This window comes from Callospermophilus lateralis, chromosome 8, assembly GCF_048772815.1.
Source record: "Callospermophilus lateralis isolate mCalLat2 chromosome 8, mCalLat2.hap1, whole genome shotgun sequence".
Classification (NCBI taxonomy): domain Eukaryota; kingdom Metazoa; phylum Chordata; class Mammalia; order Rodentia; family Sciuridae; genus Callospermophilus; species Callospermophilus lateralis.
The window spans coordinates 38,346,397-38,363,212 of NC_135312.1; the positions used below are offsets into that span (position 1 = coordinate 38,346,397).

At 37.1% G+C, this 16,816-nt stretch overlaps 1 protein-coding gene across 1 annotated transcript in view; it reads left to right on the plus strand.

Moving 5' to 3' along the window:
* Positions 1 to 16,816, plus strand: part of Dcun1d4 (defective in cullin neddylation 1 domain containing 4) — a 70,257-nt gene that overhangs the window by 20,277 nt on the left and 33,164 nt on the right. The window contains 4 exon segments of the mRNA XM_076864740.2: positions 1,901 to 1,971; positions 2,278 to 2,317; positions 10,691 to 10,805; positions 14,252 to 14,343. Coding sequence (XP_076720855.1) covers positions 1,901 to 1,971; positions 2,278 to 2,317; positions 10,691 to 10,805; positions 14,252 to 14,343 — 318 coding nt within the window.

Sequence of the window (16,816 nt, forward strand, 5' to 3'; positions counted from 1 at the left end):
CTTCCTGTTTCTAAATTGAGAAGTACAAGAAGGGGTTATAGTGTGGTAGTAGATGGGAGGCTGCAGAAATTGGACTTTCTGGCTCCTTTGGTCAGGAGAGGGCTGTCAATTTTGGTTTTAGAGATTGTCATTGGTGTTCATTAAATGTAAACATAAGTAATTAAGTGCATGCACATGCGCGCGCGCGCACACACACACACTTGCACACTCCAAATGCTTTTCTGAACATTTGTACCAATTAAGATGAAAGATCTAGATTCTGTGCCACTTAATGTCATAATTTTAAGCATGGCTAGATTATTGAGAATGCCAAACAAAATGTGTCTCCATTTGAGGCCTGTTTAGAGCCTGAGGCCCTCCTCTGCCTGTCTCTCTGCCCAAAATTGGTTCTTTGAACCATTCTAGCTGGCTATGACTGTGCCTGAGCAGTACGTGTGTATATGTATAAATAATGGCTTGCTGCTCCTGCTGCTCCTGTGTAAATGTCAGGGGCTTTGCTATCCTGGATCCCTTTGCCCCACAGGCCTGCCCAGAACTGGATTCCTAGTAAGACTTAGAAAATGAACCGATGAATCTTTCCAACTAGTGGCAGGGAGGCAGCTTGCTTTCTTGATTTGAAGTGAAGTAAGTACCAGAAGGTCCAGCCCCAGCAGACAACTTAAAATGTGGTACTATCTCATCTTTGGATCTGTTCTTTGCATCTGATGCGCATTCCAAAAAACATTTCAGTGAAGGGTGGCTTCTTTTTCTTTTCTTTTCTTTCTTTTTTATTAGATTGTTGTTGGTTGGATAGTTATAGTATTTTTTCAAAGATTTTAACTTTTATATTGGAAAGAAAAGGAACTTGGGTTGGGGGCTGCTTATTAGTGATATTAAAAAGTTCAGGTAGGCTGGGGCTGGGGCTCAGTGGTAGAGCGCTTGCCTAAGGTGTGAGGCACTGGGTTCAATTCTCAGCATCACACATAAATAAAATAAAGGTCCACCAACAACTAAAAACAAAGAAAACCTAAAAAAAGAAGAAAGAAAAAGGAAAAGGAACTAATGTAAATCCTAATGTTTTATGAAAATACTTCCATTGATGCTTTTTCAAATAGGAAGTTATTGATAAACTTGTATTTTTACTGCCTAATATACATGGCAGCATGGTTTACAAAAATGAGAAATTTGTAAGACTAACAGTTTATTAGTTTTATATTGTGCAGGATTCTAGGATGGAGCAACTTCATCAGTCTTTTGACTTAATGGATAATTCTGAAATGATTGGGGATGAAGCATGGGTATATTTTTTGATCTAGGCCTGTTTCCTTAGGAGTATGATTTCTGCTTCTGTGGTACGCTTTAACATTGCAGTGCCTGCAACTATACCCATAGACCCATCATTGGGCTCTGGCCTGCAGGAGAATTCTTTGATTTATCTGTTTGTTTAATGGGAGAGATTTTGTTCTCTCTGTTGTATAATCAACCACAAAATAAATATATTGTAAGAAATACTGGCCTTGGAGTGCTTTTCTATCGTTGTTTTGCCAGGACTTACTCTTTGTACCACAAATTCTGGGGACAGGAAAGAGAAAGTGAACACATTTCGAGATCTGTCTTCTATTTGCTAACATTTATATCTTTCTAATAAGTTTAAGTTCCCTGCTGACAGGATTTTACAATTACTGTAGTATTTTCATTTTACCTTAGAATCCACACGAAAATTTCATGAACTTTAACATTTGGTTGGGAATTTAATATTATTGTCAAACTTTATTTCTAGGAGTCAGGTCAGTAATTGCATATCATTTTGTATGTATAAATATAAATTAATTGATATCAAAACATTTGTTTATTTTTACTTTTTAAAACAGTCTCTGTAGTGTGGAAATAGATGACACTGAATTTTTTTTTTCTTTTAAAGACTTTCAGCTGAACTCTCATCTCTCAACACTGGCAAATATCCATAAGATCTACCACACCCTTAATAAACTAGTAAGTCAGTCATTTAAAGATAAAACTATGGGCTGGGATTGTGGCTCAGTGGTAGAGCACTCGCCTAGCACAGGCGGGACTGGGCTGGGGTTCGATTGTCAGCACCACATAAAAAATAAAGGGCATTGTGTTGTTGTGTCCATCTACACCTAAAAAAATAATAAAATAAGTTTAAAAAAATGAACTATTCATTTTGTGCAAGTGTATTTGCTGAAAAAATTTCAATTGTGGATAAGATAGCAATTGCTTATAAAACTTGCTGTATGCTATGTGATTTCTTGGTAATGATGAATGTATTTCTTGCAGAATTTAACAGAAGACGTTGGCCAAGACGATCACCAAACAGGTATCTGTAAATGCTAACATTACTTAATTTTTTTTCTTTATTCTTTTGAGACAGGGTCTCTCTTTAGTTGCCCAGGTTGTTCTTGCACTTGGATCCTCCCACCTTTAGTCTTCCAAGTACTGACTGCTTAATTTTAAATACCCTTACTAATACAAATTATGAAAGAGAAATACTAGCCATTAATGCTTTGTGTTATCGTAACGCTCCATGAACAAGTACTTGGTTGAGGAGATCTTTCAGGGTGTAGTGAAGGTAGCCATATTTCAGCTCCTTCCTAGAGGAAATCTATTTTGGGGTGCTGGTTTATGGCAAAGCACTTTAATTCCTTTAAAGGGGCTAAAAATTCTCTAGTGGTCTTAAGATCTCATTTTTTGGTTAATTCAGCTGAAAATGTGATTTGATTTGAAAGGTAGGGGTGTGTGTGTGTGTGTGTGTGTGTGTGTGTGTGTGTGTGTTTTGTATAGGAAATGAGGACTTATGAATGAGAACACTGAAGCTAGATTATTCACAGTTACTCTCTAGCCCTGCGCTCTTCAAAGTGTAGCTAGCATGATAGTCTTCTAAGGAGGGCTTATTTAAAACAGGTTGTCAGGCTCTACCCCCAGAGTTTCTGATTCTGTAGATTGGGGATGAGTGGGCCCCCAGAGTGTGCTTTGCTAACAAGCTTTGAGATGATGTTGCTCCTCCTGGATCTGGAGACCATATTTTGAGACCATTTCTTTAAATTGTTAAGAGAAACTGGCATTTGGTTTATAGTCACTAAACTTCCAGTGAAAATTACTAAAATCTATTTTAAAATTAGAAAGTTACTGCACAGTATATGAACTCCTGCTTATTCTAGTCTGTTTGGACTACTATAACAAAGTACCTTAGATGGGGTAATTTATGAACAACAGAAATTGATGACTCATGATTCTGAATGTTGGGAAGTCTAAAATCAAGGCACCAGCAAATTCTGTATCTGATGAAAGCCCGTTCCTCAGTGTTAGCTCTTCTTGCTGCATCCTCACATAGTGGGAGGGAGAGGCAACCCCTTGGGCTTCTTTTATGAGGGAACTACTCCCAGTCATGAGGATAGAACCCTCCCAAAAGCCTTACTTCTTCATACCAACACATTGGAGATTAGATTCATGTCTCCCAATCCCACCCTATTTCCCCAGTGCACTATTTAATGTTGGTTCTTTCAGATGTTTTTATGCATGCATATATACTTGTATATATGCTTGTTTTTTTCATTTAGCATCCATGATTTACTATGTATATTGTTGGATTTTTTTCATTTAATTAATTTTATTTAATCTAGGGGGTCATTGATTTGGGACTCCCACCCCCTTAAATTAGTTCAGAATCAATTGAAAATTATGCATAAGAAAGAGATTAAAAAGTAACAGTTTTGTTGGAAAACTTGCTGAGATGTGCAGCAAGACTAATCAAGCTTTTCAGTATTTCTCGTTAAGGCTTAGCCACAACTAGGTTAAGTATAGGCTGGCATATCTGCTGCCCTTTCACACCACCTACTGTGATGGTGGAAGGCTTCATATGTCTGCCAGCAAGCAGATCTGAAAGTTGCTTCAAGGAGTGGGGCTCTCTGCTCAGTTTCCTCTCTGTGGATCACTAATTAGACCAGATATTCCTGCTTTCAGGGAGGAATGAGACAAGGGGGCAGGAATATTCTAGGGCACTGTGTGTCTTTAGTAGCACATTTATAAAGCATCTTCTCTCATTTTAAATGGCTACATAAATTTTCTAGTTCATAGATACATTATAATATGTTTTTTCTAGGCTCTTAATAACACACATTTGTATGTTTAACTTTTAGCTACTTTCAGTAATGCTGGAATAAAATTTTCAGGGCCAGTCTTAATAGCTAAGGGGAAAAAAACACTTGTTTCTCATTCTGAAATGTTTGTGGAACTATGAGGATTTATTTTTCATCTTATTCTTTAGTATTGTTTTATTTTTAAAACTATGTTTAAAATAGTTTTTATTTTTAAAACAATTTTGCATTTTTAAAGCCCTAAAGTTGTATTTCTTTAAGATATGGTAATATATCTTCTTAAGTTCTGAATTCTACACATTATATTGTTAATTTGAAGGTTTGATTTAAATGCGTAATTATAGTAATTTCACATTCATATATTTAACCTGATATGTGACAATTTAATAACTGTAAGTCATATTTAAGGATGAGGAAATTGGAAAAAGTATTTGGTCTCATGCCTCTCTTTTGCCCTTGGGAACGGCAGCTATGTCTGATGGTTGGTGTATTGCATACGGCGGGTACAGTATCTGATGACTTGTGAATGTCTGGCATTTTCCTTTCTGGTTATACGAAGCATCACTTGTGATTTTCATACCCAACAAAATGGACTTAAAAACTTAACAGTGTAAAACTATGATGATTGGAATCTGAGAAGGTTTAGTTGCTCAGATGCTTCTTTGACTATCTTGTCCCATCACAAGAGTCTGAGCTTCATCTATAAAAATTGCATGTGGAAGAGCCAAACCCAAGTCAGAAAAGGCTTCTCTAACACTTTTCTTTGGTGTTCTTAATCTTCCTCCCAAGGTAGAGAATTATAAGAATCCATAAGATCTACCACACCCTTAATGAACCTGAACTCCAATAGTTAATCTTGGAGAAGTGACCCAAAATAGAATGAATGAATAAACAAAGGAAAAAAGAACGGGACAAAGAAATGTGTAAGGAAGTTGATTCTAGTTGTCAGAAGTCAGTATTATTTAGAAAGAAAGGAAAAGGAAAACTTTTTAAATAGGATAAAAATTGTTCATTTAGAAATTAATAATTTTATACTCAAGCAGGTAAGTAGTGCAGTGATCTGTTAAAAAAATTGAAATAAAACATTAGCTACTGGAAAGATATCTTAAAATGCTATCTTTTTATCTACTTAAATTATTAAATCTTTATGTCATTGTTCAGTGAGTAGTGAGGCTAAGTAGCCATGTAAAAATAACTGAAGTGGCAGAATGAGCCCTGTAAAACATCATTAAGTGAACCAAACCTGCGATACATCAAGCTCACTAAAATGACAAATTAGGTAGTAGTGAGTTTTTAAAAAATTGCTTTTAGATATGCATGACAGTAGAGTGTATTACACATACATGGAGAGCAACCCATTCCAATTAGGATCCCATTTTTGTGGGTTTACATAATGTGAAGTTACATTGTTCGTGTATTCATTTATGAGCAAGGGAAAGTCAGGTCTGATTCATTCTACTGTCTTCCCTATTTCCATCCTCCTCCCTTCCCTTTATTCCCCTTTGGCAGTGAGGTTTTTGTATTGGAATATGCATTTATTATATAAGTTTGGAAAAGTCAGAAACACTTTTTAATTTGGTAAATCATTTGTTTGGGGATGATTGGAAAATGGACACATGAGTTGATATGTCTTATAGGAAATCAATTCTGATAGGAACTCACTTTACTGAGGCCCATAAAGCAAGACTATATTTTACAAGTATGTAAAATCAGTGAAGCACCTACTGAGGCATTATTTTTTAAGGAATAACGTGTTTAATTAAACTATAATCAAAAGAGCAAGCTGGATAGACTTATTAAAGGACCTTTGCTCTGATCCAGGTAACTCAGGTTGCCTTTCTGGGGCAAATACTAGGATAGACCTGTTGAAGAGTATTGGCAGTGTTTCTAATTGTTTAATTTGGGGAGTAGCCTATATATTTTCATTGATTTATTTGTTAGGAAAAAAAATGGTAACTTATAAGATACTTAATTTGTTCTTTTGAAATACTGAACCAAAAAGAATGAACCTGAACTCCAATCATAATCTTGGGTTGAAAACTATACACAATTTTTATTGCATTCCTAAGGATCATACAAACACCACGGCATTAAGAAAGAGCCTAGCAGTGAGAGGATTGTTTTCAGATCCACCGCCCATCTAGTATAGAAATGTTAGAAATACCTCTCAGATTTGTGAAGGTAAATACTCTAAAAGTTGTGCTGGGGACATTGCTCAGTGGTAGAGTGCTTGCATGAGGCCCTGAGTTAAGAATCCTAGCACAGGGTTGTCAGGGGAGGGTGTCGTAATTATTGTTGATGTGTTAAAACATCAGTCTTGATATTTGAAGCAAATAAATACTCCATAATATTCTTGTGTATATTATTTACTTTTGAATTTTTTTGTAGTTGAAAGATAAAGTTTAATTGAAGTAGATGAAGTGATACAAGTTGTTGGTTAAGTCTAAATGATACAAATAAAAACAAATTTTTGCAACATATCTACTTAGATTTAAGTGTTTCTATTATAAAAAGACTTAACCACTGAGTTACTTCAAGGAGCAAATACTCTGCTAATATTTGTGTTTAAAAAAAAAAAAAAAATTCTGCCTGCCAGGAAATGTAAAGTCAAGTGTTTGTTTTGCTGACAAATGGTAAAAAAAAATCAGAAATGATGGCATATTATCTACTCATTGGTATTTTAAGTCTTTGTACATGTACTGATTTTTAAGCAGAATTTGATTTATGTGTGTCATCAGAACACACTCAACAAATATTTATTGAGACTATTAAATGATTCAATAATATATATATGTTTTTATTGTAACAAGATACTGCATTAGCTGCTTGCTGTGTATGTACAAGTGAGCTAGACAGGATTTCTGGTTTTTGCTCTTGCATGGTTAGGATCTGCCAGTGAGGGTAGAGTGGGGACAGGGATCTGATCTGGAAGAAATAGCCTTAATTGTGCTATCTGTGTATTTGGTTGATTTAGTTCATGTTGGTAAATTATTATTTTAAGTAAACTTGTTTTCCATGGCATTAAAACATTGCTCCTTCTGTAGCCTGAAACTTTCCTGTCATCCTGGGTTCTAGGTGGTTATGCCTGGAAGGGCTGAACTGTGTGTGGTCCTTGGGAACTTCCTTCCCAAGTCCCAGTTTGTTGCATCCCTGCTGTGAGGTGGCTGTGAGCAGGGCAGTAAGTCAGAGAGTGCCTGGGCTGTGGTTACTTCAGGGGGGGCAAAGAGGCATGGGTTCTTTGTAAAAATGGCTCTACAACAACCACTCACTTATGCTGATGTTTAGAATGGAAAGACAGAAAAGGAAGTCATGCTTCTTAGCTAGGAGATAATGTTTTGAATAAATAGAAGAGTATATTGCTGAACTTGGGATGGTTTGAGACTCTAATATGATTAAGTTTTACACAGACACAGTGATTTGTGAATCTTTTAACAGAAAGCGTTCATCAATAAGAAAAAGTTGGAAAAGTGAATTAACTTACAATGTTTACCAAAAACGTACTACTCTTGAAAGGTAGGAGTAAGCGAAAGCCAGGTGATACCAGTGTTCATGAAGAAGCAGAAGGTAGAAAAGCTAGTATGAAGTGTTTCTTGGAGAAGACATTATTTTGGAATGTACACTTCCTGTGGACTGACGAGATGCGTGCCTTTTCTTCAGTGTTTTGCAAGTACTTGCAGGTAGAATAGGTTACCGCCAGACTAGACACCCAGAACCAAATCATGCCTGCTCTTGGAAGAAGATGGCTTTCCTTCACATGTCCACATCCAGGGAGAAGCAAGCCTTCCAGTGTTGTGCCTGCTCTTTCATTTCTAGGCAGTGCTACTGGCTTCACAGTCAGGCAGTGTAGACTTTTTCTTCCTGTAAACTCTGTCATGAGGCATTAATAGACAAGGATAAATCTTTTTCTTAAATACTGGTGATCTGTGAAAACTTGGGTCACTGCAGTTCTTTGGACCTTTGGTATTTTGGTGTTGTTTATAAACAGGACACTGTTTTCCAGGGAAGATGAATGGAGTATCGGTGTGGGGGTAGCACTCTATGTCTGGTTATTCTTTTTTTTTCCATTTTTTTCCCCTGTTGGGGGGAGAGACATATTAGGGTACTTTTTTTTCTGAAAGGATAGGTCTTGTTGGGCCCCCTGGAAAGGTAGCTGGAGGTCATCTTGTTTTGACCTGCATGCAATCTGGGCTGAGAGAGCAAGCTGCTTGAGCTCAGGGGCTGGTAGAAACAGGCTCTGGGCTATAGTCCATTTGGGTGGTCATCTCGCCTCATAACAGAAAGGGTGTTTTCCCCTGGTATGTCCCTAAAGGCTGTCACCAAAGAAACTTAGCATAGTGGTAGAAGCCTAAATGTGACCTGGGATTCAGGTTTAGCCCTGATCATTGCTCTTAGCAGCCTTATAACTTCAGCTACTTAGAGCCCTCTCCTTGTCTTCAGAGCAGGTGTCCTTAGAGAACTCTGCACACATACCCTGTCCGCTTCCTCACCTCACATCCCTCCCCAACCACCTTCCGTCTAGCCTGCTCTCTCCAGGTCCATCTCTGCTGTACTTCATTGTTAAATGCAGTGTGTGCCTTCACTCCTTACCTGATGGACCTCTGTGCAGTATTTGAACAGTCCCACCTTGAAACTCTTTCTTTGGGCTTCCAGGATATCATAGAGGAGAGGAGAGCTTGGGTTTTCTCCCTGCCAAGGTTGTCACCTTCTTTTCTTAGCCCCTTTAGTATCCATATTACCCATAGCTTTGCTCTTAGTTCTCTGCTTCTCAGTCTCTACTTTGCTGCTACCCATCTTTTCATTAGTGGGACCAAAATAATGTAATAAGAAAGCTTATTTGAAACTCAGGATTTCAGAAGTTCAGTCCATGGTCAGTCAGCTCCATTACTCTGGGCCTGAGGTGAGACAGAACATCATGACAGAAGGGTGTGGCAGAGGAAACTGCTTTGCTCATGGCAGCCAGGAAGCAGAAGAGTGAGACCAGTGACCTACTTCCTTCAACCACACCCACATGGTTACAATTACCACCCAGTAGTTCATTCACATTATTAATCTCAAATGTATTAATCCACTGATGAGGTTACACCTCTCATAATTTAATCATATCACCTCTGAACATTCCTGCATTGTCTAACATATGATTTTTTCAAGGAACTTTAAAGATCCAAACTATAATTGTCTTTGAAGGAGTGGTAGCAGATAGTGGCTGAGAACTGGTTTGCTGTAGGGCTTCTTGGGTTCCCTTACACTTCTGCTGCAGGTACCTAAACACAGTGCTTGCTTTGGTACCTATGTATTTACTGAATGAATATTTTTCCTCATGAATATCCTGAGAAATATCACTGTCCCATTCTTCAGATTACAATCAAGGGACCCAGAGTAAGTTAGCAATTGCTGCATCGTTAGCAAAGAGCTGGCAATGGTTCATTGAGTGCAGGTTGCCAAACTCCAGCAGCATTCACATGCTCTCTTGTTTTCATGGCTCCCTGAGAGTCCAGGTCCCTCAACCAAGAGCCAGAGAAAGGGGGAGGGATGTGTGGGGACCAGAATTCACCATTTTTTGCTTAACAAATCTTGAAAAGTCACTTGAATGCCTTGATTTTTTTCCCATCTGTTAAGTAGATAATTATCTTTGCCCTGCCTGTCATTCAGGGTTATTGTGGGAACCAAATGACATATCTGATGGCACTTGTGCCAAAATGGGATATTTAATTATCTTATAATTGTCTTGTAATTTATAATGGTTTAGGACAATCTGAAGCAAGACCGTTTGAGTTTGAATCCCAGTTTTCCACTTTAGCTTTCTCTGTTTTCTTCCCTGTGTGAGGCAATAGTGGTCCTTTCCTCAGCGGCTTGTTATGAACTTACCTGAGTTAGTATCTGCAAAAGTTAAGAGGAGGACAGACTCCCAGTAAGTGCTCACTGGGTGTCTTTGCAATTCTTATTGTCTGTTATTAAATTTTAATACCTTTTTACCAAACGAAAGTTTTGCTTTCCTGACTGGAAACCCTGACTGAAAAATGGCAGAGTTTTCTTCAAGTGGCAGAAACAAGAAAAGGTATTGTGAAAATTTTGTTCAGGGTCACATCAGATTCTGCACACCCCCCGCCCTCCGCCACAACACCCCAATCTCTCCCCTCTGCCAATCATTTCCCTTGTAGCTTGTGAGCATTAGGATTGATGTGCTTATATGTATTTTAGAGTCATGGTTCCTGATTGAACTGACCTTGCCTAATGAAATAGATAAACGCAATAGCAGTACATTTCTCTTGAAGGAACATTGACGTGTAAGAGAAGCCAAAAGTTTAGGTGATTTCCATTAGTATTTCTGGAGAGTAAATTAAAATTGAGCTTGCTTCTATTTCTGGTATGATTTGGGTGGTGGGAAGTAATCACTTGTTTTGTGTCATTGCTAGGTTTTTTTCCTTGACTAACATCTTTTCAAAGAGGATGTATAAACCATTTTCTCTCTAGTATTTACTGATAACATCAAACCCTTCACAATACAAGCCATGGCTGTTTTTAAATTTAGCAGTCATACAGTTTGTAGGAGTTCCTGTGCAGCATGTTTTAATTTGTATTCTGAATTTTCTTTATAGGAAGCCTGCGGTCTTGCAGTTCTTCAGACTGCTTTAGTAAAGTGATGCCCCCAAGGAAAAAGAGAAGACCTGCCTCTGGAGATGATTTATCTGCCAAGAAAAGTAGACATGATAGGTATGGTTCAGAGACTGTAGATTCATATTAATGACATGCATGTTGAAAATACTGATAGGGTCTTCTTAGTGTGTAGATGCCACCTGGAACATTGTTTTGATTCTGCCAGATGATCTTTCAAAGTGAAATTATTTAATGATGCTTATTTTTATGTCTGGTTTTATAAAACAGAAACAAAATAGATAATTTGAGTTTTTAGAGATTAAAGTTTTGTCTCAATTCGTGGATCCATTAAAACTGGAGTAGCAGTAGTTTCTTTCCTTTGAAAGCCTTACTCTTGGTGTCTCGTGAGGACCACAAAATTATCTGTTCTTTCATAGTGTCTCACCCTCTGACTACAGCCACAGGGCTGGAGCAATGCGCCTGTACTGCATGTTCTACACTTACCCAGAATGTTAGCCACATGGAGGTTTATTCTCAGATGGTTGACGATTTGACAAAAACCATGAAAAACTAGACTGTTCAAACCACTTCCCTTTTACACAAGTGAACTGTTAATTTTGGTGACTCCAAAGGCCTGTTAAATGTTCATTTTAGGCCTGTTAAATGTTTAATCTTTATTATCTCACCTTGATTTTAATAAGCAATTTTTTTTCCTGTGTTTTTCTTTTTGAGACGGGGTCTCACAGTGTTGCCCAGAGTGCTCTTGAATGCCTGAACTTAAGTGATCCTCCTGCCTTAGTCTGCCAAGTAACTGGAGCTACCAGCACATGCCACCAAACCCTTATCTCTTTTTTTTTTTTAAACAATGTAAAACATCGTAGTCTAATATTTTCTGTCTTTTCTTGTCTTTCCCCATTCTGGCTCTGTGGGTCACTTCATTCAGCCTAGAATTTTCACATCTTAAATTGAGGGGATTTAGATGAGATTTTTCTGTTTCTTCCTTGCTGTGATATACTTGCTACAACTCAGTTGGAGGAATACAGAGATGGACTCTGAAAATGTGAAAATAATGTCACTGTTCATATTTCAAATGAATAGAAAATATTATGTAAAAAGGAAAATTTAGAAGATAATCAGTAGCAATGTGTGGGGTTTTTTTGTTTGTTTGTCTGTTTTGTTTTTGTGTGTGTGCGTGTGGCAGTACTGGGATTAAAACCAGGGGTACTCTACCACAGAGCTATGTCCCCAGACCTTTTAAATTTTTTTAAAATTTGAGGCAGGGTCTCACTAAGTTGCCCAGGCTGGCCCCCAACATGGGTTCCTTCTGTCTTAGCATCTTGTTGCTGGGATCACTCATAATCTTTAGGACAGTGTTTTTTAATTTTGTTAAACCAAGTTACTTGATGTCTTCTGGTCAGTATGAAATGTTATTATCAGGGAATTATTTAATTCTAATAACCACTTAGCATTTTGTGCCTTTGAAGTCCTTGTTATTTTTTCACCACAGTCTAATATAATTTAATATGATAAAATCAGATTAAAAACTGGCAGTTGCAATTTCTGAATTTTTAGTCTTTTTTTTAAGCCAATTTATTTATATACCTTAAAGTTCATACATTTTAAGTCTATAAAAGTGGTTTCTTCTTAGCTGAGTTGTGAATCATTATCATTACTGTAGTCCAGCTTGGAACATTCCCATCAACCCAGAAACATCCCTGATGCCTAGTCACAGCCACTCCCAGTTCTACTCACTGCCCCAAGCAATGCCTTTGATCTACCTTCTATCCCTGCAGATACATGTGCTTTTATGGACATTTTGTGTAAATGATGTTTTGTATCTCACTTCTTTTCACTTATGTTTTTTAGGCACATCTGTGTAATAATAGCAGTTATCCATATTTTATTCATTTGCTGAATGATATTCCACTATATGATTTTGGTCCATTTTTTATGTAGAACATTTTTAAGTAATTCAGAATCAAATATTATAGTGTCATACAAAGGACTCCAGGTTTTGACTGCTTATAGGCTTTGAGCTATGACAGGAATGTCTGAGCCCAGGATTAAAGAAGATCTGTCTAAACCCTTGACCAGTATCTACCTTTATTTCCAGGTAGTATTCCCATGTTTTATAGGAAAAGTTATAAATTGTGGTTTGCAGGTTTTTTTTGTTTGTTTGGTTTTTGGTACTAGGGATTGAACTTAGTCGTACTTTACCACTGAGCTACATACCTATCCCTTTTGCTGAGTTGCTGAGATTGACCTTGAATTTACGATCCTCCTGCCTCAGCCTTCTGAATCCTTGGGATTACAGGTGTACAGTACTGCATGTGGCTATGGTTTACAGTTTCAATTACTAAATATCCTTATAGCTGTGTTCTTTTTTTTTTTTTTTTTTTTTTTTAAATAAAAACCAGGAATTTCTATTCAGAGGTCTATACAGATAATCTGATTGTGTAGGTCAGGAGTAAATGTACACTAAAAAAGGAATTTCATCTTGTATATTCTTATATAAATAAAAGTTATTTATAAGTGTTTTTAACCATAACTCTCTAGGTTATGGTTATTATTATATACAAATAATAGATTCAAATGTCTATACTTATACTTTTTATATGCAAGTCATGATTTTAAAACCACTACCTACTTACTCTCCCCTCTCCAGTGAGGAAGCTCTAGGACCTCCATCCCTGGTTAGGAGATAAGGAATTGTTGCCACATAGAAGGAGCATTGGCTGTGCTTCCTGATTCAGTTCTCCAGCTTAGGCTATGTGGCCACAGTGTGGAATGTGGGAGCTATGCTTCTCTCTTCTGAGGCTTTAAGACTTACACTAATCAAGGACTCATCCAAGACACTTTTTCTTGTCAACCTTATGATTGAATTTTTTTTCCCCCTTGGAAGCTTGAACATGAATTAATGTTTCTTTGTACTTGTTCAGTGTGCTCTTGAGTTGTCTCCTATTGACAGGTCTTTCTTATATCATATCATGCTCAGCCTGACTTGTAAGACAGAAGTCAGAACTTAATGGAGAGACACAAGTGATTTTTAGGATCATTAACTGAAGAAAACACCTTAGACATTTGTTGCTGTGTCTTATTATCATTCTTTTTTTTTTTTTTTTTTGAGAAAGAATTTTTTTAATATTTATTTTTTAGTTTTCGGTGGACACAACATCTTTGTTTGTATGTGGTGCTGAGGATTGAACCCGGGCCACACGCATGCCAGGCGAGCGCACTACCGCTTGAGCCACATCCCCAGCCCCTTATTATCATTCTTTAGTAAGTTCTAGCTCATGAGAAGAGAGTATATCAAATAAATGTTGTAGTTCTTACTGATTACTTGTTCCTCAGCAAAAAAATCTCATTTTATGTTAAAGGTGTATGACCATATTTTAACACCGTAGTTAGAAAAGCTGCTGTTTGCAAATCCAGGGAGTAATCTGTTTAAAATACTTAAAATACTGATTGAGTGAATGTCTTGTTTATATAAAAGTAAAAATTATCTGCTACTTAAAAGAACTCAGTATCTTTAAATAACTTACAACTACCTTTTCAATTTCTAGCATGTATAGAAAATATGATTCAACTAGAATAAAGACTGAAGAGGAAGCCTTCTCAAATAAGAGGTGCTTAGAGTGGTTCTATGAATATGCAGGTGGGTAATCATTTATATCATGGAAGACTGCCCTTAGGAAAATAAAGAAGTACCTTAGAGGAGGTTAAAGAATTTAACAATTTTTAAATTCAGTGCTTGTATGTTGTGTATTGTGTTTGTGTCCCTGTTGAAGAGAGGAGAACGGAAGGGAGGGACGTAGTTGAAACAAATCACTAAATGTCCTATTTATAGTCAGCAGCTAAGCCAGAGAATTCAGAACATTAGAAGGGAACTGAAAAGATGAAATGCACTTGGGAGAAATACTTTGGATTGCTAGGAGACCTATTTAGAATGCTGATAATGGGTAATTATTTGATTTAAGCACTGAAGTTAAAATAAGCTTTGCCATCTTGATCCCTTTTGTAGTACAATGGAATTTCTTTATATTAAAATGTCTCTATTTTGAAAGATCATTGGGCATAAAATGTTTGTTTTTTCATTTAAAATGTCTAAAATTTAGTTTTGCAACTTACTATAATTGGTTGGATATTTTAATATTGCAATCTAGGACTTGTATTGTGTGAATGGTGTAAAAAAGAGAAAAGGAAACATTTTCAGATGAAGTTGAATTGTAAGCTCTTTAACCTTTTTTCTTCCTCATGTTTTTCATTTCCTTTTCATAAAAGTTCCAGCAACCTTCAAGCCAATTTTCCTGTTATAAGTCTTGTTCTAGACCAGGTCTCTTGTCTTAACTTAAAAGTAAATAAACAGAACAGAACATTCATGTCATTCTCTAACAATATCTGCCCTGAAAACCCTCCTGCCCTCTGTTTAGAAATTCCTGCTATCTACAGGTTAAAAGACAATTATGTCCTCTTGCTGGAAGATTTCTCTCCACTTTTCTATCCAACAGTAGTAGTTCTGTTTAGTTCTGAAAAACCTGCATTGAGTTCTTATTTAATTCTTAGTATTGTATATCTTTTAAGCCCCTTAATTATATTAATAACCCTCTTTGTCCAAAAATTAGGACTTTGTTCATAACTTATTTTGATCCCTTTTTATTGAATATAAAAATTAAGATCTTTCTCCTTGATCTTATCTGGCAATTTTTTCCTACCCTCACTATCCTTTTTCTGATGAGCCTTTCCCCTTTGGTTACAGGGGTTGGTTCAGAGGGATCATATTTTCTGGGGGGGAATTTTTAGATTTAAGCTGGGAAACAAATGTCGTGGTGTGTCGTCGTCGTCTCCCCCCCCCCCCCCCCCCCCCCCCCCGTTGATGAACTTGAAAAGCTACATCCCTGATTCTGATTCCTCTAATTTTCTTTGGATTTTGGGAAGTTCTTCCCAATATCTTTCTAGTAAATTCTCCTCATTAATTAGATTCAACTGGATTTTGTTTGTTAGGGCATGGACACTGTACATACACTTACATGGTATTAAAATTTATCTTTTCATGTGTACTTCCTTAGGTCATGAGTCTCTTGAAGACATTTTGTAATCCTAGTAAAAAGTACTTGACACTTTGCCAAGGGTTTAGGAAATGGGTCCTGAATAAGTGGAGCATTTTTCCACTGAAGAAAAATTATGAAGATCTTTTGCTTTCCAATATTGATTCACATTTATTTGTATGAAAATATAGTATAAAAAGGAAATTTTTAATAGAACCCCACCATAGTAGCACAGCTATTTTGACTTTTTGTGTCTTCCTTTATAGGCAAGTGTAAACTGTTTCCTTTAAAGTGTTTTCCAGGGAATAGAGTGGAATTTTCCTTTTGCTTTTTTTCTGACTGAAGAAAGGTGACATTTTGAAAGTAAAAATTAAGCCACGTTTTTTAGTTTCCTTGGGATTCTTGCTGAGTGACTCCTTGTAATTCATCTCAGCAAAACGTTTCTATGGATATGGCTGTTCCTGAGTTTATACCTACCCTTGTTTTTCTTTCATTTTTTTTTTCCTTTTATCTTATCACTAGGGAAATTTGCTTCAAATTGGGAATCACTGAAAGCTCTAATTACTTACTTTTACTTTGAATGTCTCAAGCACATGAGTTGAAAGTGTGGGTCAGTATTATTTAAGAGTAATGAACTGTGAGAAAAACCAGGATAACTGACAGAATGTGCTGTAGCTGTAGCTGTGATCTGCTGGCTGTTTGGTTACCTGAGGAAGGCCCGGGTGCCCTGGCTGTGGTACTGTCTCTAGGAGAGAGCCAGTTGGTTTGAGCTGAGGATAAAGGCTGACTTCGTTATGCTTTTAATGGGGGACAGGGATGTGGAGCCTGGGGTCCATCAGTCAGTTCTTTCCAGAGTTCTCAGTTCTATTTGTCATCCTGCCTCCTGATTTCCTTGGCTCTTGCAGCCTGCGCTCAGCCTGTCTCAGCTTCAAGTTAGCTGGTTCACCCCCGCACTGCTTTGCATATTCTGGAATGTAGCTTCTCACCTTTCAGAATCCCTATCAATTCAATTGTGGATTCTCAGAAGATTGATAAATAAAGCCCTCCCACCCCTTTGTGGGGCCTCTACCTGCTCTTTGTGAT